The sequence below is a fragment of the Indicator indicator genome, chromosome 31 (genome assembly GCF_027791375.1).
Source record: "Indicator indicator isolate 239-I01 chromosome 31, UM_Iind_1.1, whole genome shotgun sequence".
In the NCBI taxonomy this organism is placed as follows: Eukaryota; Metazoa; Chordata; class Aves; order Piciformes; family Indicatoridae; genus Indicator; species Indicator indicator.
In genome coordinates, this window is record NC_072040.1 from 10,968,289 (window position 1) to 10,995,107 (window position 26,819).

Below are 26,819 nucleotides of genomic sequence, written 5' to 3' on the forward strand. Positions count from 1 at the left end.
CTCTTCAGATGCAGACATAATATGCAAATCATTTAACAGTGGATACAAAAGAAACATTAAATATATTAAATTCTGCTTTTTAATGAAGTTGTCAATGTATAATGCATACCCTGCAACTGAGAAAGAACGATGAAAAAAGCAATAAAAAGTTAATATAGATACAGAACTGGTTAATAACTTGTAATGTTTTACAGTCTGGTGAAAATAAATGTGGTCTGAGAGCTGTTGGATACAGGTGTAAGAAATATCCCAGTCAGAGCTGGGTTTGTTCAGCTTTGAGTAGAGAAGGCTTAAGGCAGACCTTATCACCATGGACCAGTACCTCAAGGGTGGCTACTAGCAGGATGGAGACTCCCTGTGTGCAAGGAGCCCCATGGAAAAGCAAGGGGTGATGGTGACAAGGTACTGCTGGGGAGATTCCCATGGGACTGCGGGAGAAACTGTTTGCCCTTGAGAACAGGCAGAGACTGGAATCATCTCCCAAGGGCAGCAGTGGAGTCCCCTACACTGGGCAGTTTTAAGATTCACCTTGATATGGTGCTGGGCCATCTGCTTTCAACTACACTATGACCTAGACAGGTTGGCCCAGCTGATCCTTGGGATCCTTTCCAACCTGGCACTCTGGGTTTCTGTGAGTTCAGTGTGTTTGAGCTGTTTAGGATGCATCTGACCTCCTTTGAACTGCAGGGGCTAAGCCTGTGGCACATTTGTTTGTCTTTTCAGATGGAGTGGATGTTGAGGATGACCCGACTTGCTCATGGCCGGCATCATCGCCTTCCAGCAAGGACCAGACTTCCCCGAGCCATGGAGAAGGTTGTGATTTTGGTGAAGAGGAAGGAGGCCCAGGGTTGCCCTATCCGTGCCAGTTCTGCGACAAGTCGTTCAGCCGCCTCAGCTACTTAAAGCACCACGAGCAGAGCCACAGCGACAAGCTCCCTTTCAAGTGCACCTACTGCAGCCGGCTCTTCAAACACAAGCGGAGCAGGGACCGCCACATCAAGCTCCACACGGGGGACAAGAAGTACCACTGCAGCGAGTGCGACGCGGCCTTCTCCAGGAGCGACCACCTCAAGATCCACCTGAAGACCCACACGTCCAACAAGCCATACAAGTGTGCCATTTGCAGGCGGGGCTTCCTCTCCTCGAGCTCGCTGCACGGCCACATGCAGGTTCACGAGAGGAACAAGGACGGTTCTCAGTCTGCCTCCCGGATGGAGGACTGGAAAATGAAGGACACTCAGAAATGCAGCCAGTGCGAGGAAGGCTTTGATTTTCCCGAAGATCTTCAGAAGCACATTGCGGAATGTCACCCCGAGTGCTCCCCTAATGAGGACAGGTCTGCTCTGCAGTGTGTGTACTGCCACGAACTCTTTGTTGAGGAAACCTCTCTGGTGAATCACATGGAGCAGGCTCATACTGGGGAGAAGAAGAATTCCTGCAGCATCTGCTCTGAGAACTTCCACACCGTGGAAGAGTTGTACAGCCACATGGACAGTCACCAGCAGCCAGAGTCGTGCAACCACAGCAACAGCCCATCTTTGGTAACTGTAGGCTACACCTCGGTCTCTAGCACCACTCCAGATTCCAATCTCTCGGTGGATAGCTCAACAATGGTGGAAGCAGCTCCTCCTATACCCAAAGGGCGTGGAAGGAAGCGAGCAGCTCAGCAGGTGCCAGATATCACTGGTCCTGCGAGCAAACAGGCAAAAGTTACCTATAGCTGCATTTACTGCAACAAGCAGTTGTTTTCCAGCCTTGCAGTTTTGCAGATACACCTGAAAACTATGCATTTAGATAAGCCCGAGCAGGCTCACATCTGTCAGTACTGTCTGGAGGTGTTGCCATCTCTCTACAACCTGAATGAACATCTGAAGCAAGTCCATGAAGCTCCAGACCCAGCACTGATCGTTTCTACCATGCCTGCCATGGTGTACCAGTGCAACTTCTGCTCCGAGGTGTTCAATGACCTCAACACTCTTCAGGAGCACATCCGATGTTCTCATGGATTTGCCAACCCTGCTGCTAAGGACAGTAATGCATTCTTTTGTCCCCATTGCTACATGGGGTTTCTTACAGATTCTTCTCTGGAAGAGCATATTAGACAAGTCCATTGTGATCTTAGCAGTTCCCGTTTTGGTTCCCCTGTGCTTGGAACCCCGAAAGATCCAGTGGTGGAAGTGTATTCTTGTTCTTACTGTACAAATTCTCCAATATTTAATAGTGTTCTTAAACTGAACAAGCATATCAAGGAGAACCATAAGAACATTCCTTTGGCACTGAATTACATCCACAATGGAAAAAAATCCAGAGCCATGAGTCCCTTATCTCCTGTAACCATTGAGCAGACCTCTTTAAAGATGATGCAGGCAGTTGGAGGTGCTCCTCCCCGTCCTGCAGGTGAATATATTTGCAATCAGTGTGGTGCTAAGTATACTTCCTTGGATGGTTTTCAGACTCACTTAAAAACCCATCTTGACACCGTCCTGCCAAAACTGACCTGCCCTCAGTGCAACAAGGAATTTCCCAACCAGGAGTCTCTGCTGAAGCATGTTACCATTCACTTCATGATCACCTCAACCTACTACATCTGTGAAAGCTGTGACAAGCAGTTCACTTCTGTGGATGACTTGCAGAAACACCTGCTGGACATGCACACGTTCGTGTTCTTCCGCTGCACCTTGTGCCAAGAGGTTTTTGACTCCAAGGTCTCCATCCAGCTACACCTGGCCGTGAAGCACAGCAACGAGAAGAAGGTCTACAGGTGCACGTCCTGCAACTGGGATTTCCGCAACGAGACCGACCTGCAGCTTCACGTCAAACACAACCACCTGGAGAACCAAGGCAAAGTCCACAAGTGCATCTTCTGTGGCGAGTCCTTTGGGACAGAGGTGGAGCTGCAGTGTCACATCACGACGCACAGCAAGAAGTACAACTGCAAGTTCTGCAGCAAAGCTTTCCACGCAATCATCCTGCTGGAAAAGCACTTACGGGAGAAGCACTGCGTTTTCGAAACGAAAACTCCGAACTGCGGAACCAACGGGGCCTCTGAGCAGGTCCAGAAGGAGGAAGTGGAACTCCAGACCTTGCTGACCAACAGCCAGGAGTCCCACAACAGCCACGATGGCAGCGAAGAAGATGTGGACACGTCTGAGCCTATGTACGGCTGTGACATCTGTGGAGCGGCTTACACCATGGAGACTCTCCTGCAAAACCACCAGCTGCGAGACCACAACATCCGGCCTGGAGAAAGCGCCATAGTGAAGAAGAAGGCTGAGCTGATCAAAGGCAACTACAAGTGCAACGTGTGCTCCAGAACCTTCTTCTCCGAAAACGGGCTCCGGGAACACATGCAGACACACTTGGGACCGGTCAAACATTACATGTGCCCCATCTGTGGGGAGAGGTTCCCCTCCCTCCTGACTCTGACCGAGCATAAGGTGACTCACAGCAAGAGTCTGGACACTGGCAACTGCCGCATCTGCAAGATGCCCCTCCAGAGCGAGGAGGAGTTTCTGGAGCACTGCCAGATGCACCCCGACTTGAGGAACTCCTTGACGGGGTTCCGCTGCGTGGTGTGCATGCAGACGGTGACCTCCACGCTGGAACTGAAAATCCATGGCACATTCCACATGCAGAAAACCGGCAACGGCTCTGCCGTGCAGTCCGCGGGGCGGGCACAGCACCTCCAGAAACTGTACAAGTGTGCTTCCTGCCTGAAGGAATTCCGCTCCAAGCAGGATTTAGTGAAACTGGATATCAACGGGCTGCCGTATGGGCTGTGTGCTAGCTGTGTTAATCTCAGTAAAAGTGGTAGTCCTGGTGTCAACATCCCTTCAAGCAGTAACAGGCCAGGCATGGGCCCAAGTGAGAACTTGAGTTCCATTGAGAACAAAAGCAAGGCAGGGGGACTGAAGACTCGGTGTTCGAGTTGCAATGTTAAATTTGAATCAGAAAGTGAACTCCAAAACCATATTCAGGCAATCCACAGAGAGCTTGTTCCAGACAGCAACAGCACACAGCTGAAAACACCACAAGTATCTCCAATGCCCAGAATCAGCCCCTCCCAAACTGAAGAGGTAACCCTTTTTTCTTTGCTCTTCACACCTTCCATCCTTTTGGAACAGATCCCCCTTTTCCGAGCTGTCTTTGTCACATGTCATGAAATGCTTAGGCTGAGCCATGTTCCATTTCCCTCCGTAGCCAGTAGCTAGTAATTACTTGCTTCTTGATATGCCTCTCATCTTGGATGGGATTGTGTGAAATAGGACTAATTCCAGTCTCCCTAGGATATTGTCTTCTCTGTCACTGAGGAGACCTATCTTCATGCCAGCACAACTGAGATCTGGAATCTTATCCCAGCTCCCTGACGCATTGGAATCCCCAGCTAGGAGTTGTGCTCACGGCAGAGAGCTGTAGTGACAGAGGAGCAGAGCACAGCGAGCCAAAACGCTGGCAACTAGGGGTGGATTTTTCTAAAATATATTTGTGAGGAACAAATGGAGAGGGTTTTCTTTGTAAATTGTGTTGTAGACATTCCTTTTCCCCCTCTTCAAGGCAAGTGTTGATTAAGTGGAAGTGCCTCGCCAGCCTAAGGTAAATTGGGAAATCAATCCTTTGGATGCGGTTCCTTCTGTTTTTCTTTCCATTCCTGATGAACAGCATTTTGGTGTCACTAGAGCCTGACAATTGAAATCCCATTTGTGCAGCTTAAAAAGCAATATCAAACTCCTGAAAGGTCTCACCTGCTTCCTCAGTCCCCAGTGCCCAGGTAGTAACACCTGCACAGGAAAAGGTAAGGGATCATGCACTGAGGGAAGGGGATCTGCTTTAGCTTCACCACGTGAAGTCAACAGAAGGACTTAGAGCTCCTGTTTTGGGCATGGTGTCTTACAGAATGACCTCTTAGAGAAGCCTAAAGAAATAGTAGCTTCTCTTTCAAGAAAGATTTTAGCCTGTGATGGTACAAGCATGGTGCAAGCCTTTGCTGTGAGTGTGTGTGGATGCCCCATGGCTAGGGAGCTGCTGCTCTTCCATCACCTTCCTCCCTCCCTGTTTGTGAGCCCATCTGTTGGGTAAGAAATCTCTCAGCGTGTCATCCAACAGTGCTGTGCAAACTGCAGGGCAGGTGGGAGGCAGAGAGGGAGGAGGGAAGGATATGTGGACCAAGAGGCAAGGATGTGTGGAGCTACCAAGAACAGAGCTGAAGACAGGTTGGGAGAAGGCCATTGAGGTAGCACAGGACATGGGGTGCAATGAAGAGGGAAGTGGACCTGTAAGACAAGGGTGAAGTAGCAGGCAGGATGCATCTGCCAAAGAAGGGTTCTATGCTTTCATGACTTCAGCATCTCCGTTTGCACACTGGGCAGTGGTGGAGGACAACTGGGGAATGGGCTGTAGTGTGGAGTTTCTGGAAGGGGCAGGCTGTTAGACTGAGAACCACAGGTCTAAGGAAAACCTTCTATACAAAGAAGAGAGAAGGAATACTTCAAGGGTGGGTGTCAGGAGGATGGGGCCAGGATTTTTTCGGTGGTGCCCAGTGACAGGACAAGGGGTAACAGGCACAAACTTGAACACAGGAAGTTCCATCTAAACATGAGAAGGAACTTCTTTACTCTGAGGTTGGTGGAGCACAAGAACAGGCTGCCCAGAGAGATGGTGGAGTCTGGAGTCATTCAAAACACACAGCCTGGATGCTGTCCTGAGTGACCTTCTCTAGGTGAACCTGCTCTAGTAGGGGAGTTGGACTCAATGATCTCCAGAGGTCCCTTCCAACCCCAGCCAGTCTGTGATTCTGTGAATGGCTCCCATTAGGTATAGTTCAGGCCAGTGATGGTAATGTAGTGCTGTTGAGTGGCAGCTACAGGATCAGGAGCTGTATGTTTCTGAAATACTCAGTCATCCTGGTTTTTCTTTCTTCATCTTGCCCTGAGTGATCACATGAAGACATACTTCACTTTTGACAAGGACTTTTGACAAGGGCTTGTAGTAATAGGATGAGAGGGAATGGACTGAAGCTTGAGGAGGGGAGAATATTAGGTAATCTAGTTCAAATTGGATATTAGAATATTTTGGATATTAGAAAGATAATGTGAATATTAGGAAGAAATTCTTTGCAGTGAGGGTGGGGAGACACTGGAACAGGTTGCCTTGGGAGGCTGTGGATGCCTCCTCCCTGGAGCTGTTCAAGGCCAGGCTGGATAAGGCCTTGAGCAAGCTGGGCTGGTGGGAGGTTTCCCTGCCCATGGGAGGAGGTTGGAACTGGATGATGTTTACGGTCCCTTCCAACCCAAACCATTCTATGAGTCTATGAATCTATGGACATGCTATTTTGGAGAAATTCTCAGCACAAAAAGAAAAATCAGAATATTAAGGAGTGAAGGTTTCATTTGCATTATGGAGAACCATGTGGTTTGACATTTCAACCTTTATATGATTTTATTTGGGCATTGATAGTGCTGAATACCCTTTGTTATTCAGTAACAGATTACTGAGGTAAGGGTAATAGAAACTATCCTTTTGAGATAAAAGATAACAGTACAAAATATAATTCCTGACTTCTTTGCCAAGTATTCCCTTTTTAGGCTGTACCTTCATAACATGATAGGATGCAATTACCTGAGCATGGTATAATTAGTGGCTGAGGGAGCTGGGTTTGTTTAGTCTGGAGAAAAGGAGGCTGAGGAGACACCTCCCTCTCTCCAGCTCTCCGAAAGGAGGTTGGAGAGAGGTCAGGGTTGGTCTATGTCCCCTAGTAACAAGTCTCAGGACAAAAGGAGATGGCCTGGAGTTGCATCAGGGGATGATTAGGTTGGAAATGAGAAGAAACTCCTTCCCTAAAAGGGTTCTCAAAGATTGGCACAGGCTGCCCAGGCAGGTGGTTGAATCCCCATCCCTGGGGGTGTTTCAAAGAGGCAGAGATGTGGTGCTGAGGGACATGGTTTAATCCCAGCCTTGGCAGAGTTAGAGAATTGTTGGGCTGGATGATCTTAAAGAGCTTTTCCAACCAAAATGATTCTGTGCTTCTGCAATGTCATCAGCTGAGCTGTCACTGCTCTGCCCACCCTGCCTGGTATGAGAAAGTTGTTCACCTGACTCATCTTGCCTGAAAGTTACCTTTCAATTGGGGTGGGAAATGATGGGCAGTGCTCATCCCCACTTACAACAACTGAAGGAACAGGATGGAACTCACTAAGCCTGTCATCCTGCTGAATCCAGTGCCCTTAAGCTATTCAACAGGCTTCACCAGGGAGATTGTGGAGAGCCTGCTATTGAAAGTGCTCAGAAATTGGTGCATCTGTAACTTACTCTTTGAGCTTAATGAGTTGCTGAATTCGGGTTGTAGATTTCTTGTAAAGATCTTGGATCATTGCAAGCTCACTGTTTGGTGATGGTTAATGTTTAAAAGTGGAGAACCAAGTCTGAGAAGGTAGTGAATTGGGAAGTGGACATCAGTCCTTTTTCTGTCACTCATTTGCTTTGTTGACTTGGACAAATCTACTTGACCCTCTCTGCTTCATTTTCGTTATTCAGAAAACCAGGTTGATACTTCCTGAAAAGTATATTGCTATGCTTAGCTGGGATGTAAAGCACCTGGAAGGTGAAAAGCAGTGTTCAAGAAAACCTGTGTCTGTGTGGCCTTTCTTCTCTTGTTCCTCCTTAATATGCTATCATGCACCCAACCAGCCCTCACTTCTGAAGCTTCATGACTTCTCTACGTGCAGAATGATACCAGCTAGCTGTGCAATCATAATTCTCTTGTGAACTGCTCAGCTGGGCAGGGGAGGGGGAGGGAATGGACTCCAGCTTTCACCAACAGTTCACTGGTAAACCCCATCTTATGCTATGCATCCATGTGTGCAGCTGTGCTCAGTTTGGGGTCCTGCTGGTGACTTCCAGAGGTGATGCTCAGCTGGAGTAATTGGTTCTGTAAGTAGCTTAAGTTCTGTATCACTTTGTGGCGTGAACTCAGAGCTGGTGTGAATGCTGGATTACTTGTGGCAATGCAGACAGTCCTTCATGAATAATACAAGAACACTCTGGGTTTTCTAGTCCTGAAAAGGAACAATGTGAGTGCACTGCCAAATTACTGCAGCAATAAAGATGCTTGGGGAGGTGTTGCAAAAGACTTGCAGAAACTCGCTGTAACAGAGACTATCCAAAATGCTGGACAAAGGAGAGGACTAACAAGCGTCCCACCAGCTGAAGAGTAACTGTGAGTCTGGGACTGCTTTTCTGGCCTGTTGTGGTTAGGCAGAGCTTTGTGCCAGGATGGGCATGTCACAGCAGGGGGCTCTGGGCACGTCACAGCACCGGTCACAGCACCGTTCTGCAAGGAGCCGTGAAAGCACAGGCTGACAGTGAGCTTGTGGAGACGGGACACAAAATTCAGATGCTGCAGATCACTGGTGACTCCTTGAAATTCAGCTTATCGACCTCAGAGGGATCCAGACACACTGTCACCCTGGGAGAAAGAGTGGAGCTCAGGTAAGTGTAGTTTTATCCTGGCTTTTTTTACCCTCTTTATTCGCGGGTACTGAATCTACCTTTACTCTCTTCCTAGTCCTCCCCCTTCTCAAAACACTGCCAGGCTCACAGAGACAGAAAACAGGAACTGCCTTTTGAAGTGGCTGGTTTGTTTCAGCAGCCTACACTGGCAGTCAGAGGCAGAAAGAAGAGAGAAAAAGATTGTGAGCAACCCAGAAACGTTCCCAGATGCATGCTTTTGGCAGGGCAGGCAATAGCATTTTAGCAATATAAATCACTGTGCTTTTAACTGGGAAAGGAAAAAAAAATACACTGAAATCAATGCTTATGCATTTAATTGAAATACATAAAGAAATTAAAATAATCCTCCTCATCAGCAATCCAAGCTGAGCATTTCTGAACACAGGGTTTTTATGAATAAGGACATAAACTTGTAATGTAAATATAAGAAGTAGTGCCTAGGGTTTCCTGGCAGTGAATCCAGGCCCAGCTCAAGTGATTTTTATGCTGGATTTTTGGATCTGGGGGAACAGAAAAAAAAAAAGGTAAAGAAGCTTTGTTGCTGGCACAAAAATTTGGCTTGGAAATTTAGTTTGTGGAACTAATCTGTGGCAAACGTATTTTCTGCTTCTGGAGTTTCCAAATGAGCTCACTGAAAATGCAGGTTTTGTCTTCTCACATCGTCTTGGCATGGCTCTCATGGAAGGGTTAGTGAAGATGTGACCACATATGTTTTTAGGAAGGGCTACCCTGGTTTTCTTGCCACAGCAAACCACCCTCATATTTCACTGGGCTCTGATTTCTGGTGGTACCACTGCCACGAAGAGGCTGGCAAGACACAACCTTCAGCATCTCTCTTCTCTTTGTCTTTACAGCTTCAGTACTGCCCTATCAGGCAGACCCCTCTCTGAATTTAACAAGGCTGGGGTGATTTATTATCCTCTGTGGCTGTAAACCCTACAAAAGTTGAGCAGCAAACTTCCCACCTTGTCAGACATACTATGAATTCAGTCTGTGAAACGAAGGCCCTGTCCTGGATGGGAGCTGCTGAACAGAAGCAAGAGAATTAATTTTAATGACTTTTCTTAGATTCCTGTCCACTGATCATTAAAATCTAATACTGTTTGTCTGTCTTGTTATTTGGCAGAGGCTTCAGATGGGGAATTTGGAGAGGCACATTCTTCACACCTGTGGAAAAGTTTGCAAGAGAGGAAGACATCATTAGTATGTTCCTCAAAGGTTTCAGGAGCACCAAACCCAAGATTTCCAGGAAACAATGCAGTGGGGGGAATGCCTGCTTGAAGAGAGGCAGAAGAACTGGAGGGGGAGACACAGGAATGTGGAAGAATGAAGACCTTAAGCCTCTCTAGAAAGGACAAAGGTAGATTTAGCAAAGCTTTATGAGACAAAACATCCTGAGGTGTGTACTCCATCAGGTCAGCTGTGCAGCCCAGTCCCCCTGGGGCTTCCCGTGTGCATGTATCTGCTGGCCTAGGGACCAGGGTAACAAGCCACAGTTTCCCTTCTGCACAGCCTCAGTGGAAGCCCAGAGCAGTGATGAGCAGTTGCATTCTGACCTCAGAACTGGGTAGAAACAACAAGAAATTTCCTCTCTTTCTCTATCCTGCTTAGCTTTAGGGAAAAGCCATGGGAATTCATAACATACCTTTTTGTTGTTGTTGTTGCTGGTTTGCAAAGCTCTCAAGAGTTCTCTCTCTTCCCCTTCTTACTTTTGGACTACCCTAGGCCAATTTGAAGAAAAGACTTCAAAGATGAATAGGAATCTCAAAATCTGTACTTTTTATACAACAGCTGGGGACAGAGGTGATAGAATCCAGACAGGAAAGAAGGCTTTTAGACATCCAAGCCAGGAAGATGGCTTTAACTGAAGTTCATAGCTGGTGTTTGTGCAAAAGTCAATCACTCACAAGAAATTAAGCCAGGAGAAACCACAATCTGTTCTTTGTGGTGCTCCAGACTAAGGCTTTAAGTGACTGTAAATGTTTTGAGAAGTGTTTTTTTTACCACTGCTCAATAAAGTTGGTACCAGGAATGTGTGTGTTGTCTGTCTCATGCAACAAACATAGCCCCAGCATTGGTTACCTTGTGATCAGGGACAGAAAATGGGCACACAGAGCCCCTGCATTGGTTACCCTGTCATCAGGGACAGGAAATGGGCACACAGAGCCCCTGCATTGGTTACCTTGTCATCAGGGACAGAAAATGGGCACACAGAGCCCCTGCATTGGTTACCCTGTCCTCAGACACAGAAATGGGCACACAGAGCCCCTGCATTGGTTACCTTGTGATCAGGGACAGAAAATGGGCACACAGAGCCCCTGCATTGGTTACCCTGTCATCAGGGACAGAAAATGGGCACACAGAGCCCCTGCATTGGTTACCCTGTCCTCAGACACAGAAATGGGCACACAGAGCCCCTGCATTGGTTACCCTGTCCTCAGACACAGAAATGGGCACACAGAGCCCCTGCATTGTTTACCCTGTCCTCAGACACAGAAATGGGCACACAGAGCCCCTGCATTGGTTACCCTGTCATCAGGAACAGAAAATGGGCACACAGAGCCCCTGCATTGGTTACCCTGTCCTCAGACACAGAAATGGGCACACAGAGCCCCTGCATTGGTTACCCTGTCATCAGGAACAGAAAATGGGCACACAGAGCCCCTGCATTGGTTACTCTGTCATCAGGGACAGAAAATGGGCACACAGAGCCCCTGCATTGGTTACTCTGTCATCAGGGACAGAAAATGGGCACACAGAGCCCCTGCATTGGTTACTCTGTCATCAGGGACAGAAAATGGGCACACAGAGCCCCTGCATTGGTTACTCTGTCATCAGGGACAGAAAATGGGCACACAGAGCCCCTGCATTGGTTACCCTGTCCTCAAACACAGAAATGGGCACACAGAGCCCCTGCATTGGTTATCTTGTGATCAGGGACAGAAAATGGGCACACAGAGCCCCTGCATTGGTTATCTTGTGATCAGGGACAGAAAATGGGCACACAGAGCCCCAGCATTGGTTACCCTGTCCTCAGACACAGAAATGGGCACACAGAGCCCCTGCATTGGTTGCCTTGTCATCAGGGACAGAAGATGGGCACACAGAGCCCCTGCATTGGTTACTCTGTCATCAGGGAAAGGAAATGGGCTAGCCATGACTTTCAGATGGCTGTGTAGCCCAGCACTGCTTGTGCCATGAAGCTGGATGAAATGAACCACCTGATAGAGAACACCTGGTCAAAGAGTCCTCTCCTTCGACCTCCCAAAGCTCTGTGATATCTGGTAATTGATCTTCCTTCTGGTTGTTCAAAACCCTCAGGTACTTTTTTTCCTTCTGCCAGACCCACCTTTCATTTATTCAGTTTCCTGCATTGGATTACCAATTATTGTGTGAAAGGTGACTTGCAGTGTTTTATAGGCTGTGTTCTGATGAATGTGGCAGCAGGAATGTGTCTCCTGCTAACATCCAACCTTGGCATGGGACATTTCAGGACAAGAAGCAGTGGGCACAAACCAACATGCAGGAGGTTCCCTCTGAACATCAGGGAATGCTTTTATTTGCAGGGGTGACTGAACACTGACACAGGTTACCCACAGAGGTTTTAGATACAAGCCACTTGGACATGGTCCAGCTCCAGGTGGCCCTACTTGAGCAGTGGGGCTGGACCACAGGACCCCCAGAGATCAACCTGAACCATTCTGTGGTTTTCCACCATCATTTGGGCCAATCTGCAAGCCACACATTGAGGGTAGTGGAACACTGGAACAGGTTGCCACAGGAGGTAGCTGAGTCCCCATCCCTAGAGGTATTCAAGGTGAGCCTTGACAGGGCTTTGGGCAGCCTGATCTACTGGAGGATGTCCCTGCTGACTGCTGAGGGGTTGGACTGGATGAGCTTTGGAGGTCCCTTCCAACCCAGACCATTCTATGATTCTATGACTCTATCCTGTTCTTTGTTGGTTAAACATTTGTTGCTAGTGCATACCTTCATAAGTCAGGGAACAAAGGGTGGTACCTGTGCTGGTACTCAGCATCTACCAGGAACAATGTGGAAATCTGGGCAAGAAGGCACTGCCTGCAGTTTCTGTTAGAGATGGAAGCCTCACCTGCATTCATTGATCATTTGTAATGCCTGTGAAATGCCTCTGAAGAGTGACTTAAAAATACAGTCACTTACAAACACCACGAAAAGCAAACTGCTGCATGTGTACTCAAATCCAAGGTGGGAGGTAGGAGAGAAGGAGGTCCCCTTGGCCATGCTTCCACAGTTTTGGTATCTTGTGTGGGATGCACCTCCTCTGTTTTTTACCTGTTACTCAGACTCAACATTCTGTGCCAAAAAGCAGACCTGATGGCTTTTCATACCTGAAGGCCACCTCTTCCTCTCTACATTTTCCAGTAGGAAATGAGGTGATGGACCAGTGAAGAGTGATCTGAGACTCCAAGCTTCCAGATTTCCTTCTGTACTTCTCCCACTGCTGCAACAGTCCTCTTTTTGGTTTCTGCTCTGAGGGCTGGAGCAGGTTCAGTGCCAAACTCTAGGAACGTGGCTGTCTGCGTACAAAATCCTTGCAGCCATCGCTGGCAGTGGCTGACTTGGAGCTGGTTCTGTTCTGCTTGGTGCTTCCCTGCTAGCCCTGGTTATGGAATGTCTGCCTCACCTGAGGATTTTTTGTGATCTCTGTCTCAGCCATAGCTCCTCAGTTTCCTTATGTTCTCTGCTTCACAGCTGCTAGCTTGTGTGATGATAGTTGAGCTGGTATAGTCCTGCAAGCCCTGAACTATGACATCCTGCTTCAGGAACAAATTCTGAAATGCTTTTTTTTTTTTTTTCCAGTAGGAAAATGGTGGACTGAAACCTGGTGGAAAAATAAATGAGCCCATTATAGAGGATGTATCTAAGAGAAACTGTTGTCATTTCAAGAAGTAATGTGAAAGTGAAAGAGCAGGAAATAGGATGATGGGAATTCTGGGAAGTTCCCTTAGTGTCCTGAGAGGAAAGCAAGTGTGTGTTCACAGGAGTGATCAGCTAGACACAAACCATTGTGGAGAGCATTGCAGACTGGCTCAGCAGAGTGCTGGTTTTGCTGGTACACCACTTCCTAGGGCAGCTGCAGTGCCCCAGTGGAGGTTTTTGAGCTGGGCATGCAGTCAAGCATGGCTGCAGTGTCAGCAGCTGTGTGCCAGTTCAGATGCTACCAGTGTGTTACCATTGAGGTGGCCTAGGAGCATCCATGCAGGGAAGCTCTGTGATCACAGCAGAGTGCTCAGAGAGCAGGGGGGGTGTGCAGGCTCCCCCTGTGCTCACCACTGCTGAGCCCACATCGTGAGGACTGAGTTCAGTTTTGGGTCCCTCACTACAAGAAGGACATTGAGGGGCTGGAGCAGGTCCATAGAAGGGCAAGGAAGCTGGGGAAGGGTCCAGAGAACAGGGCTGGGGAGGAGCAGCTGAGGGAGCTGGGGGTGTTTAGTCTGGAGAAAAGGAGGCTGAGGGGAGCCCTTCTGGCTCTCTGAACTCCCTGAATGGAGATTGGACCCAATCTCTTCTCTACTCCTTAGTCTCTTCTTCTTGGTCTCTTCTCCTTAGTGACAAGTGATAAGATGAGTGGAAATGGCTTCAGGTTGCACCAGAGCAGGTTTAGATTGGACATCAGGAGAAACTTCTTCCCTGGAAGGGTTCTCAAGGACTGGCCCAGGCTGCCCAAGGAGGTGATTGAATCCCCATCCCTGGAGTTGTTTCAAAGAGGCAAAGATGTGATGCTGAGGGACATGGTTTAACTCCAGACACGGTTAGAGAATGGCTGGACTGGATGACCATAAAGGGCTTTTCCAGCCAAAACAGTTTTGTGATTCTCATATTTTTTAGCCTTTGCAAAATCCCAGTCTTGCCAGTGCCATCCTATGCAGCCTTCACTTGTGAAGTCCCATGGACTTCCCCAAGTGCAGAGCTAACTGCATGAGATGGACCTAAGGGGTTTAATCCTTCTCCTGATGCCTCAATGAAAGTTAATTTCTTATATATTATGCATGAGTAATATATTTATCTTTGTACATTAATACTAACGTTGCATATTTTTGAGCACCACTTCCATTCTGTAGGATTAAATAATGATGGTAACTAATAGCCCAGAATTCTGTAGGAACTGAGTTGGTGGTGGGCAGTTGAGGGGCAGGGAGAAGGTCCCGAGTCACACTTTGGAAAGTGAAGTTAATTAATTTAATTAAAGTGGGTTTAATGTGTAAGTGAAACAAAATAAGGGATGCAAAAAGGGCTCCAGTTTTGCCTTTCTGTTAAAATCCAGAGAGCTTTCACAAAATTTGTGATAGAGAGAAGAGACAAAAGAGTACTCTCCTGTGCCTACTTGCAAACTATTAATTTTATTGGGCTACATCTGTTGCTGATTGTTGCTGAAGAAAGTGGTGGCTGTGTTGAATGAGTCTCTCTCAGTCTGCCTGTTGGTTTGTTTTTTTATATATACATATAAAAAGGGGAAAAACCCTGAGATTTCAAGAAGAAAAAGTCAGCTTACTCAGAATCTCAGCTTTTTGCATCTCAGCCCTGCCAAGTCATACTCTGCTGCCTGTGCTTTGATGCCACATCATCTGCAAGCTGACCAGCAATGCCTTGACCAGAGTTTCTCCTTAATGACCACAACCAGACAGCTGCACTGATACGGAGATGCTGGATGTTGGGATGCCTCTGGATGGTGTAGCAGCTCTCTAGTTTCAGAAGGTCTTAGCTTGGCAGCCTTTCTTTGATTTTTAAGTGCTTGGAGAAGAGGAGACTAAGTGGTGAATTCCTTAATGTTGATAAAGATGTGCAGGGTGAGTGCCCAGAGGCTGGAGCCAGGCACTGCTGGGTGATGCCCAATGCCAGCACAAGGGGCAGTGGTGGAAGCTGAGCCATAGGAAGTTCCACAGAAACAGGAGGAAAATGTTTTCCCTGTGAGGGTGACAGAACACTTGGAACAGGCTGCCATGGGGAGTTGTGGAGTCTCCCTCTCTGGAAATACTCAAAACCTGCCTGGCTGTGTTCCTGTGTGAGCTGCTGTGGGTGCTCCTGCTCTGGCAGGGGGGTTGGACTGGATGAGCTTTGGAGGTCCCTTCCAGCCCCTGGCATTCTATGATTCTGTGATTCTGAGACAGGGAGAGGGGGGGATGTTGACAGTTCAGTTGGTGATACAGTCAGCCCCAGAGCCCTGAGCATTGCTCAGCACTTGCACTTTCAGTTCTCAGAAGCTCAACCTCACCCAGGATCAGACTGTAAAGGACAGAAAGGCAAGAAGAAGTGTGGTTATTTTGTAGATCCTCTCAGGCTACAAGTTGGGGCTATTCAGCCTAGAGAAAAGGTGACTCCAGGGAGACCTTCCAGTACCTGAAGGGGGCTACAAGAAAGCTGGGGAAGGACTGTTTCTGACGGCTTGTAGTGACAGGATGAGAGGGAATGGATTGAAGCTTGAGAAGGGGAGATTTAGACTGCAGATTAAGAAATTCTTTCCAGTGTGGATGGTGAGACACTGGAACAGGTTGCCCAGGGAGGCTGTGGATGCCTCCTCCCTGGAGGTGTTCAAGGCCAGGTTGAATGAGGCTTTAAGTAACCTGGGCTGGTAGGAGGTGTCCCTGCCCGTGGCAGGAGGATTGGAACTGGATGATGTTTAAGGTCCCTTCCAACCCAAACCATTCTATGAATCTAGGAATGAATCTGTGAATCCCAAATCAAGTCCACATGACTTAAAGGTGTTTGTACTCACAAACTGTGTAAACCTGAAACAAAGCAGAGGAGAGAAAATAAATACAGAGCCACACACTGCCAGGTTTTAGAGTCTCTTTCCTCACAGGTACCTTACTTCAGTACTGAGTTTCAAAGACCTAGAGAGAGTTGGAGGATTAGAGAGCTTGAAGGGAAGAGACACAATTTTTATCTGTTGGAAGCTGTGGTTCTTGCTGTGTGGGAATGTGAGACATTGCAAGCTAAGGCAATCCATCAGCCAGAGGAAAGAAAGGTTTGTAACTTAGAGACATTGAAGACAGGTGTGGTTACAGGCAGAATCCAGAATGTGGAGGTGAAAGACAGAGCAGCAGATCACGACTTCAAGCAGAGTGGAGAAGGAAGGGCTGCTAGGATGAGCATTTGTGTTCCTGGCTCCTTGCATTTTGTAGCCACAGCATCCTTGCAATTGAACTGAGGCAATGTGGTCTCGATGATCAGGTAGTGAGGTGGATTGTGTGAGCTGGTTGAAGGAAAGAAGTGAAAGAGTTGTGGTCAATGGGATGGAGTCTAGTTGGAGGCCTGTGTCTAGTGGAGTCCCTCAGGGGTCAGTACTGGGACCAGTACTGTTGAATATATTCATCAGTGACCGGGATGAGGGCACAGAGAGCACTGTCAGCACATTTGCTGATGACAGTGGGGGAGGAGTGCTTGACACCCCAGAAGGTGGTGCTGCCATTCAGCCAGATTTGGACAGGCTGGAGAGCTGGGCAGGGAGAAATTTGATGGAGTTCAACAAGGGCAAGTGTAGAGTCTTCCACCTGGGAAGGAACTACTCCATGCACCAGTATAGGTTGGGGACAGACCTGCTGGAGAACAGTGAAGGCAAAAGGGACCTGGGAGTCCTGGTGGATGGAAGGGTGACCATGAGCCAGCAATGTGCTCTGGTGGCCAAGAAGCCAAGGCCATCCTGGGGTGGATTAGAAGGGGTGTGACCAGTAGGTGAAGAGAGGTTCTCCTCCCCCTCTACTCTGCACTGGTGAGGCCACATCTGGAATATTGTGTCCAGTTCTGGGCCCCTCAGTTCAAGAAAGACAGGGAGCTACTTGGAAGAGTCCAGCACAGAGCCACAAAAATGATGAAGGGAGTGGAACATCTTCTGTGTGAGGAGAGACTGAGGGAGCTGAGGGCTCTTTAGCTTGGAGAAGAGGATACTGAGAGGTGACCTCATCAATGTTTATAAAGATGTGCAGGGTGAGTCCCAAGAGGCTGAGCCAGGCTTTGCTGGGTGGTGCCCAATGCCAGCACAAGGGGCAGTGGGGGAAGTTGAGGTATAGGAAGTTTCACATAAATATGAGGAATTTTTTTTTCCCTGTGAGTGTGACAGAAGACTGGAACAGGCTGCCCCAGGGGGTTGTGGAGTCTTCCTCTCTGGAGATATTCAAAACTCACCTGGATGAGTGCCTGTGTGATCTGGTGTAAGTGATCCTACTCTGGCAGGGGGGTTTGGATGAGCTTTCGAGGTCCCTTCCAGTCCTTGAAATTCTGTGATTCTGTGATAGTGAAAGAAATCTTTTTTTCTCCATTTTTTGCTTACCTTATGAGATTTTGCTTACCTTTTTTTCTCCCTTTTGCTTACCTTATGAGATTGTGTTCTGACTCTAGGCATGCACGCTTCAACCCCTGCTAGACAAAAGAAAAATCCTCCAAAACCCATAGTTTTTAAAAGCAAGCAGGAAATACTAATTCAAGGGTGTTGTGTGAGCAATGGGAAGAGTTAGCAATTAGTCAGTTAAAAAAAGAAAAAGAGATGCAAGATGACAGTGCCCCATAAGCAAGATAAATAGCTAACCATGCAGTGAAACTGGCTAACATATGCTGAGGTTTTTTTTAAGAGCTTAGGGTTGACAAAAAATCAGCACCCAGGAAGATAGAAAAGAAATCCTCAATTAAGGTCCTGTCAAAAATAATCTGAGCTATGATGAAAAATGGCTAAATGGACAAATAAGCTGAGACCATGGTTGCTCTAGTGCCTCATGCAGGGCCAAGCACACTGCTAGTGCTTAATAAAATAATGATGGAAAAACTCAGCTGGCAGCAGTAGAAGTTAGTAGTGAGCAGTGACTGCAGCTAGTGTGCAAGTTTTAACTTGGTTTTACATCTGATTTTTTGAAAGTTGCTCACTCTCTTAGAGTCATAGAATCACCGAATTGTCAGGGTTGGAAGGGACCTCAAGGATCATCCAACCCCCCTGCTGTGGGCAGAGACACCTCACACTAGATCAGGTTGTTTCAGAGCCACATCCAGCCTGACCTTAAAAACTTCCAGGGATAGGGCTTCAACTCTTGCCAGGTTACTTTTCTGTTGGTTTACCAGATTGAATTAGTTCCACCTTGGATTTAATGTGAGGGAAACAGTGAGTGATTGAGTGGTCTGAGAGAGGGCAATGTGAGGATGTGGGAGGTGTGGGAGGAGGGGAAGGAGTGGAGTCACTCTTTGGGCAGCAGCAGGCTGTCTCAGGTGTGTCATTGATTAATAAGCTCAGCCTCTGCTGAAACTGAAGGGGAAAAAGCTTTCCAAGTCCCCTTTACTGGTGTGACAAGGGTAAATAATGTACCTGGGTGTAAACAGGAGGTTACTGGGAGGTTAACAGGTATGCATCAAAGCCGCCTTTGGTAATGCAGGCCAGAGAGGTGTGAAAGGAGAATGGAATAAACCAGGGATGGCTGTGAGCCTGAGAGACTGCAGACAGTGCCTCAGAAACTGTAAGACACATTTTTGGTTGTTTCATACAGGGAGCAGGCATTCAGTTAAAAGGGGGATGGAGGAGCTCCAGAAATGGTATTTGTAATCAAAGAAACCAATACTGCTGAAAAAAATGCTTTATTGTGGAGCTTGTGGCATATCCTCCCCGTAGAGAAGAGTGAAGTGTGCATTAGGTGTAATATAATGGAGCAGAATACACAAGAAGTGACTTCCAGCAGAAAAATAGCCATCCTGACATCTCAGAGAAAGCAGCTGAACAGAAAAGGAAACACTAAGCAGATAAATTTACAGTCTTTTAAGGAGAGGCATCAACAGCCTGGGAAAGGGCTATTAAACAGATCTTTAACAGAGGCTGCGAGGATTATGCGTGAAATTACTGGATTGTGAGCTTGATTTAAAGAGTGAGGAACAGGAGATAAAGGCTAATCAAAGGCATGCTAGAAGAACACATAGAAAGTTTGCATTTAATGAAGGATGGAGGGCAAAGAATCACAAAGGGAGGATCATGCTTAAAATTGTCACTAAAGAGTATTTTGAGAGAGTAGCCACGAGTGCTGACAGAGGAGCCTATAAAGATGATTTAGTGGGATTTCAGCAAAGCTTTTGAAATGGCATAGCACAAAAGACTAATCTGTTGGGTGAATAAGTATGGCATAGGGAGAGATGCTCTGTTTGATTAAAAAGAAAATAAACACTGACTCGGGGATGGGAAGCAGGAGACTTCTTGTGAATTGAAGCAGGTCAGGCTGGAGGGGTGTGAATAATGGAAACCCTTCAGAATCATTATTTGCACTAATTTTGTGGAGTTTATGCAGCGTATCAGTAGGCTGGGAGGAAGAATAAGTAGCAAGATGATGAAATTTCCCTGATAGTACGAAACAGAACCAAGCAGGCAGGTGGTAAAATTCTGAATGACTTTGACAAGGAGGTGGAGCATGGGCAGATAAGTAGCATATGCAGTTAATTTTCAACTAATACAACGAGGCTAGGGAATAGAAAAAGGAGGATGTATGGATACCTGAGATGGTCACAGAAGGATCTGCACACTTCTGAAGCACTTCTGACTACAACTGTGAATCCTTTAGTGGAGTGGTTATTGGTTGTTTAACTTTGTTTAGGGGAAGCAAACACAATTCTGGCCACAGAACTTCAGTTCCATGGCTAGAATTATATTTGCTTCCCTGAAGTACCAGTACTTGTACTTGCTACCTGAAGTACCAGGTGACTGCCCATGCTCTTGGGCCATCAATAAAAGCAGCAAAGCCTCATTTGGCATGACATGGACACTTTGGGCACCTTTATAGAAAGGAAATTCTGAAAACTGCTAAGTGACAATGAAGATCAGGACAATAATTAATGCCGTTAGATGCCGTTAATTATTTAGAAGTTTAGAGAGACATGGGTATGCTCTGCATGGATGGAAAACCCAATCCTAAGCTCACTAAATACAGTCACAGAGAAGGTTTGCATGCTGGAAGGCTTTACACTGGTTCTGGAAACAGAAATGCAAGCTAGCAGGGATGCAAGAGGCAACCAGATTGCCCAGTGCTCTTCTGAGGCACCTTGGCTATGCAGCTGCCCCTCTGTGACAGTTTTCAGTGGCCCCAGCAATGACTGGGGCCTGGGATTTCCACTCAGCATGTAAGAGACATGTTGGCACTTAGGTTCTTGACAGGATGGGATTTAGTGAAGGATTTGGGGCTTGTTTAGTGAGCAGGTTTTGTGAAAAGATGAGGCCACAATAATAGAAGAAATAAAAGGAAAAATTTAAGCTGCTTTCTAAATCCCATCTGATAATGTGTCTGTCACTCTCCTCTGCAATAAATCTGTGGAAGTGCTGTAACAAGGCACAGTGTAGAGCGCAGCACAGCTTCTCCAGATGCTGTGCCAGTCCTCTCTGAGTCCATGTGGAAGTGCACTGGTGAGGGGCTCCTGTGGCCCTCCTTTGCTGATGTGAGCTGGCTCTGTGACAAGAAATGTCTATGGAGGGGGAAATGAGAATGTTGTCAGTCACAGGAGGCTGAAAGTGTCCCCTGGCAAATGCAGTGGTGGCAGGTTAGGGTCTGAGTGTCCTCAGCTGTCCACCCTTCATCCCTGTGTGGTGCTGAAGTGCTTTGGGCTGTGAGCTGGAGCAGCAAGGTCTGGGTGCCTGCTCTGTCCTGCTGAGTCCTCTGTAGGCAGAGGGAATCAGGCAAGGGCAAGGAGCTTAGCCAGGGCTGTGGAATGCACACAACAGTTCAACTGCTGCAGACAGCTGCAGGAAGGCAAGGCAAGGATGGCTGCCACATCCCCATGCTGCTTTGTGGAGCCATCTCAGACCACAAAGGGCTGGAGACACTCAAGAGTTTCAAATGCCTCCTTGAGTCACAACTCAGTTTTTCCTCTGTGCTGTGCTCCAGGAGTGCTGCAAGGCTTCTTCCCCTGCTGTCCAGGGAAGGGATGTGGAGCTGTAATACCACAGGGCTCAGTTCTGCCTTATTCCCCTTTGTGGGAACATGGAATGAGGAGGGGCTGGGTTCTCACTCCTGTAGGGAAGTGGGACCAGCCATGAAGTACATCAGGAGCCAGGAGCTCCTGTCAGCAGTTATGAGTCCTGTGGTTCTGACAGAGCTTGTGAGACTAAGATACAGCTTGCAATGAAAAAGAACCTCCTTAGAATGTGAAGCATATGGAAATAAGTATGTGGGGTTTGTTCAGCGTGGTGTGAAAACGACTGGCCTTGATCATTGGAAAATCTAAGAGCAAGTGGAATTTACTGAGTTTGCTTTTGAAATAAAAAACTTCACCGCGCACAAGTTTAGGCACTTGGAGCTAATAAAAGTTGATGCCAGCGTTTTAGAGCGTGTGTGGAAACAAACAGAATTAAAACTAAATAAATAAATAAATGAGAAGAACTAGTGTTTGATCAAGCAGCAGTCACAAAAAAACCCTTCTTCCCTTTGTGATAAAAGGGAAAAACCTCCGTGTGTGATTCTGCAAACATGTCAGATCATTTTGAAGAGGCTAGTAAGTGCTTGCAAATTACTGTTTTGTTGTTGTTGTCAGATGACTTTTCTTTTTTCTTTTTCTTTTTTTTTTTTTTTAATTTTTGGCACTAGACTTCAAAACACCCCAACACCAACCCAACCCCCAACCATTGGATGTGTTGTGGTGATGCACATCAGTCATCATTTCGCCGCCAGTGGCTGTGCTAACAAGAGCAAAAGCCCAGCCATTAAGTTTATGTCTCTTTGTTTTTGAACAAAGTCACATCTCAGAAATAATGCTAGGGCTATGCTAATAAACAATATATAGTGCCAGTCATCGGGGAGCAAGAAATATTTTCTAACTAGTTCTAAAGGGAAACAGTGTTTTTAAAAAAGTACAAAACAAAACAAAAAAAAAAAGAGGGGGGGAGAGTGATTGTTATTTATGCAATATTGTTGTTCTCTGTGTCAGCATCAAAAAGCAGCTTGTAAAGAGCTTAGCATAATAAATCCTTGATCGTGACTGTCATTGTTTAGGGGGCTTTGATAGCTCTAGATGTAGTGCAGTAAGGTTAAAGTTGCTGTGGGTATAACACTGAATAGAGTGTTCCACTGAATAGGAATTTCTGCCAATGTTAGCAGTGGAATCACAGAACAGAATCACAGAATATATCTGGTTGGAAGAGACCTCAAAGATCATCCAGTCCAACCCTTCGACCCAGCACTGAAGGGTCAACACTAAATCATGTCCCTAAGCACCAAGTCCAGACACTGCTTAAACACCCCCAAGGATGGTGACTCTACCAGTGCTTTGTGCAGACCATTCCACTGTTTGAGAACTGTTTCAGTGAAGAAATATTTCCTAGCATCCAGCCTGAACGTCCCCTGGTGCATCTTGGAACCATTTCCACTGGTCCTGTCTCTTGACACCAAGGAGAAGAGCTTCCCCCCTCCTCACTCCAGCCTCCTCTCAGGTAGTTGTAGAGAGCAATGAGGTCTCCCCTCAGCCTCCTCTTCTCCAGACTGAACAACCCCATCTCTCTGAGATGCCCGTTGTAGGCCATGTGCTCCAGACCCTTCACAAGCCTGTTGTCCTTCTTTGGACACACTCCAGCCCCTCAATATCAGAATTGTCACACCAAGAGAAAAAAAGAGAAAAAGTGGTGTGTCTTTTGAAACAGCAGGCTTGAAAAACCACAGCTAAGTCAAAACAGTTTTGGTTTCTGTTTGCCCACTGATTTTGTTTATCTGCAGATGGATTTAACTTGGTTGCATTTCAGAAAACTAAAGTAGATTGAAATGAAAAATGGCCAAAAGAACCAAAAAAAAAAAAAAGAAGGCTTACAATTGTTCCCAACTCAACACATTATGTTGTTGTCATCAAGAACATTAAACTAGCCTCTGTGTATGAGAAACAATGGGAGATTGGTAAAGAGGAGCCCACAGGAACACTTAATTTGGGAGCTGACTTTGATTAGTCGCTAATTTTTCAGTAAACTTGGTAAGACAAAATGACAGACATTGAAGAAGTCTTTGTGTTCCTGCCTCCAGCAGAAGGATACTTAATAGATGGGCACTTGGTCTGTCTGGGAGGGGATAGCTAAACTGAGGTGCTGGTAACAAAGCCAGCAAGTCTGGATGGATGTGTTCCTGTGTCATCTGCTCTAGGTGATCCTGCTCTGGCAGAGGGGTTGGACTGGATGAGTTTTTGAGGCAGTGAGCCCTACTTCTTCCCACACTGTAGCAGGCTGCCCAGAGAGATTGTAGAATCTCTTCCCTGGAGACTTTCAAACCGCATCTGGATGTGTAGCTGTGTGACCTGCCCTGGGTGATCCTGCTCTGGCAGAAGGATTGGACTGGATGAGCTTTTGAGGTCCCTTCCAGCCCTTACCATTCTGTGATTCTGTGATGTTTAGAGTCAGGGTGAAAAAAAGCAACGTATCTTTTTGTTTGTTTGTTTGTTTTTTAATGCAATCAATAATTCCAGCTGCAGAACACTCTTCTGAAGTTAAGCACAGTCAAGACAGGCTGTACTTTTGATGCACACTATGCAGTGAGCCCTACTTTTTCCCACACTGGAGCAGGCTGCCCAGAGAGGTTGTAGAATCTCTTTTCCTGGAGGCTTTCAAAACCCCTCTGGATGTGTAGCTGTGTGACCTGCCCTGGGTGATCCTGCTCTGGCAGGGGGGTTGAACTTGATGAGCTTTCAGGGTCCTTTCCAACCCCTACCATTCTGTGATTCTGTGAACTGATATATGTGAAATCTGCAATGTCCTACATCAGTGCCAACTTTTTGTGACTTTACATTCTTTTAAAAAGTAGCTGTTTTGCCTTTTATTGTTTGGGGTTTTGTTTTCTTTTTCTTTTCCTTTTTGCTGATGTAGGCAAGGTGCCTGTGGCTGTGCTGGCAGATGTGTGTCTCATGAGTTACTGCCTTGATGTGGCAGTTCAGGGCTTACCTTGCCTTCCTTGCATCTTCAAAACAACACTTGAGCTCTCCAGGACTGTTACTTTAGGACTTGAGTCCTTGATATTGCAATTATGCAGTTGAATAATTTTATGAATCTGAGTTGTCTCATTAGATGCCTGGGTAACTGCAGGTTTTAAGTCTTATGATGAAGAAGCAAAATCTTACCTTTGAGTGTGCTCTTAGTTTTCACTTTTAAAGCAGTGCTTGCCAATATCAAATCTTTGGCCAAGTCAGGTCAAGAGAAATAGTAAGAGAAAAAATGATCACATTCTTATGATGTTAAAATGGTATATCTTGTAGAAAAAAAAATGAAATAGCAGATCTTTTTTTTTTTTTTTTTCTTTTTTTGAAAGCAATCAAGGCACAAATGAAAAACTCTTCCTGTGCACCAAAGAGAGCACTGCCTGGTTTGTAGTGAAACTTATCTGTATACACCACAGTTTTTAAGTAAGTCAGACTCAGTCTAATGTGACCAGAAGAATTTCTCTCTGGCCTGTTTCCAGCCAGCCATCCCAGTGTTAGTACAGGCTTGCCAATAGATATTGAAGCAACTGCCTGGATGCAGTAACTGCTTGTCCAGACTAGCAGGGATTTTTCCTTCCTTGAAAGATGGCAACCCCATGGTCCATTTAAAATGTATGGTGCAGAGGAGATTCTGCAGCCCAGTTAAGAATGAGGGAGAAACAGATTTTTGATTCCTGTATTCTCCTGGCTTCTCCACTATTCTGCAGTGGACTCACCTTGATTTCAGTGTTGTTTGGATCACATCCCACATAGCCTCCTTGTATTTTGCTTTCCATGAGTATAAAGCTGATTTTTTTAGCCACACTTCTCTGTCTGTGGAGATAGGAAACTGATAAAAAAAACGAAACAATCTCTCCAGAGTTTCAGAGAACTCAGATACTACAGAACTGCAGAGTGTTATTTTCTTGTGTTACTAATTAAGCCTTAATGAAAACACTGCCAGAGAGCTTGAAATGCCCACTTTGAACTCAGTATTTTGAGTTATAATGAAATGGTTCCAATGGTATGTTTCAGTAAATGTTATCTACCCTTGTTTCTTTAGAAGAAGACCTACCAGTGCATCAAATGTCAGATGGTTTTCTACAATGAATGGGATATCCAAGTTCATGTTGCAAACCACATGATTGGTAAGTGAAGCCCTCAAAACTTCTCAAAGACAGCTAGCCATTTCTCTTGCTCATGATCATCATTGCCTCTGAAATTAAAGAGAGTTAAAGAGAAATTAATTGCGCATCCATCAATGATTAACCTAGGCATGATTGATTTTTTCATTCATATCATTAGACTTGATAAAGCATTAGCAAGAGTTTTATTTTCTGCAAGGGCTAGTTTAGACTTCTGCAGAGAATTAAATATCCACTGCCAGTCAAAACACAGGTGATTAGCAAATTAAACTTCTAATCATTTTTGCATTATTGAAAACAAACTAACAGGAATGGTTAATGAACTGGATGTTAGCTTTCCGGAGAGTTTTAGACAGGTTTTAATTTCAGAAGTTATTATGGTAATGACACTACTGTGTGCTTCTCAAGCACCTTGGTACCAAATTCAAAACTGGCAAGTTTTTGTCATTAGGAAACATAAATAATTCAAAGAGCCATAAAAATAGTATTGTTTGTGGTGGTGGAGCAGGCTGGAGAAAAATCCTGAGTGTTTCTGTGTACAATTAAATACTAGCATTTATTGGGAGAGAAAAAAAATCAAAAGAAGGAATTGTAGTCTTCGGTAATGGAATCTGCTCTTTAAGGTGCAAGCATCTTAAAAAGTCTTTTAGGATTCCTTAATCCAAGGCTGGCTTGTTGTTTACAAGGCTGTTAGGGTTGTAAATGGGAATAAAATAAAAGCTGCATTTCCTTTGATATTCATATTTTCCTATTATTTGCTTATTCCCCTAGGATTACCCATAATGTTTTCAATTTGGGAACCACTCTGTAATAGCACTAAGAGTTCTATCAGCCAATTAAATTTATCAAGCACATCATTTGCCCGCTAATAAGATAACATTGCCAGGGCTGTCTCACTTTGTTTTTATCTTCCTCTCCAAATTTCACTTCTCAAGGCAGAGATGGTTACTATTGATCTCAGACTCCTGCTTCCCTTGCGCTGTTATTCTTGCTTATAATCACAGAAAAGCAAAGCACAGAGAAAACTATATGGTATAAGCCAGTTAATTATAGAGGACTGTAGAATCACAGAATCATTTGGGTTGGAAAAGAGCTTTAAGATTGTCAGCTCCAACCATTCTTTACCTCTATCAAGGCTGGTGCTAAACCATGTCCCTCAGCACCACATCTCTGCCTCTTTCAAAACACTTTCAGGGATGGTGTCTCCACTACTTCCCTGGGCAGCCTGTTCCCAGTGGCTGAGAACCCTTCTAA

General features: G+C 46.1%; 1 protein-coding gene across 1 annotated transcript in view; it reads left to right on the top strand.

The window, feature by feature from the left end:
• Nucleotides 1-26,819, top strand: part of ZNF521 (zinc finger protein 521) — a 264,494-nt gene that overhangs the window by 127,592 nt on the left and 110,083 nt on the right. Inside the window, exons 6-7 of the mRNA XM_054394665.1 lie at nt 724-4,076; nt 25,484-25,568. Coding sequence (XP_054250640.1) covers nt 724-4,076; nt 25,484-25,568 — 3,438 coding nt within the window. The remainder of the gene's footprint in view (nt 1-723; nt 4,077-25,483; nt 25,569-26,819) is intronic.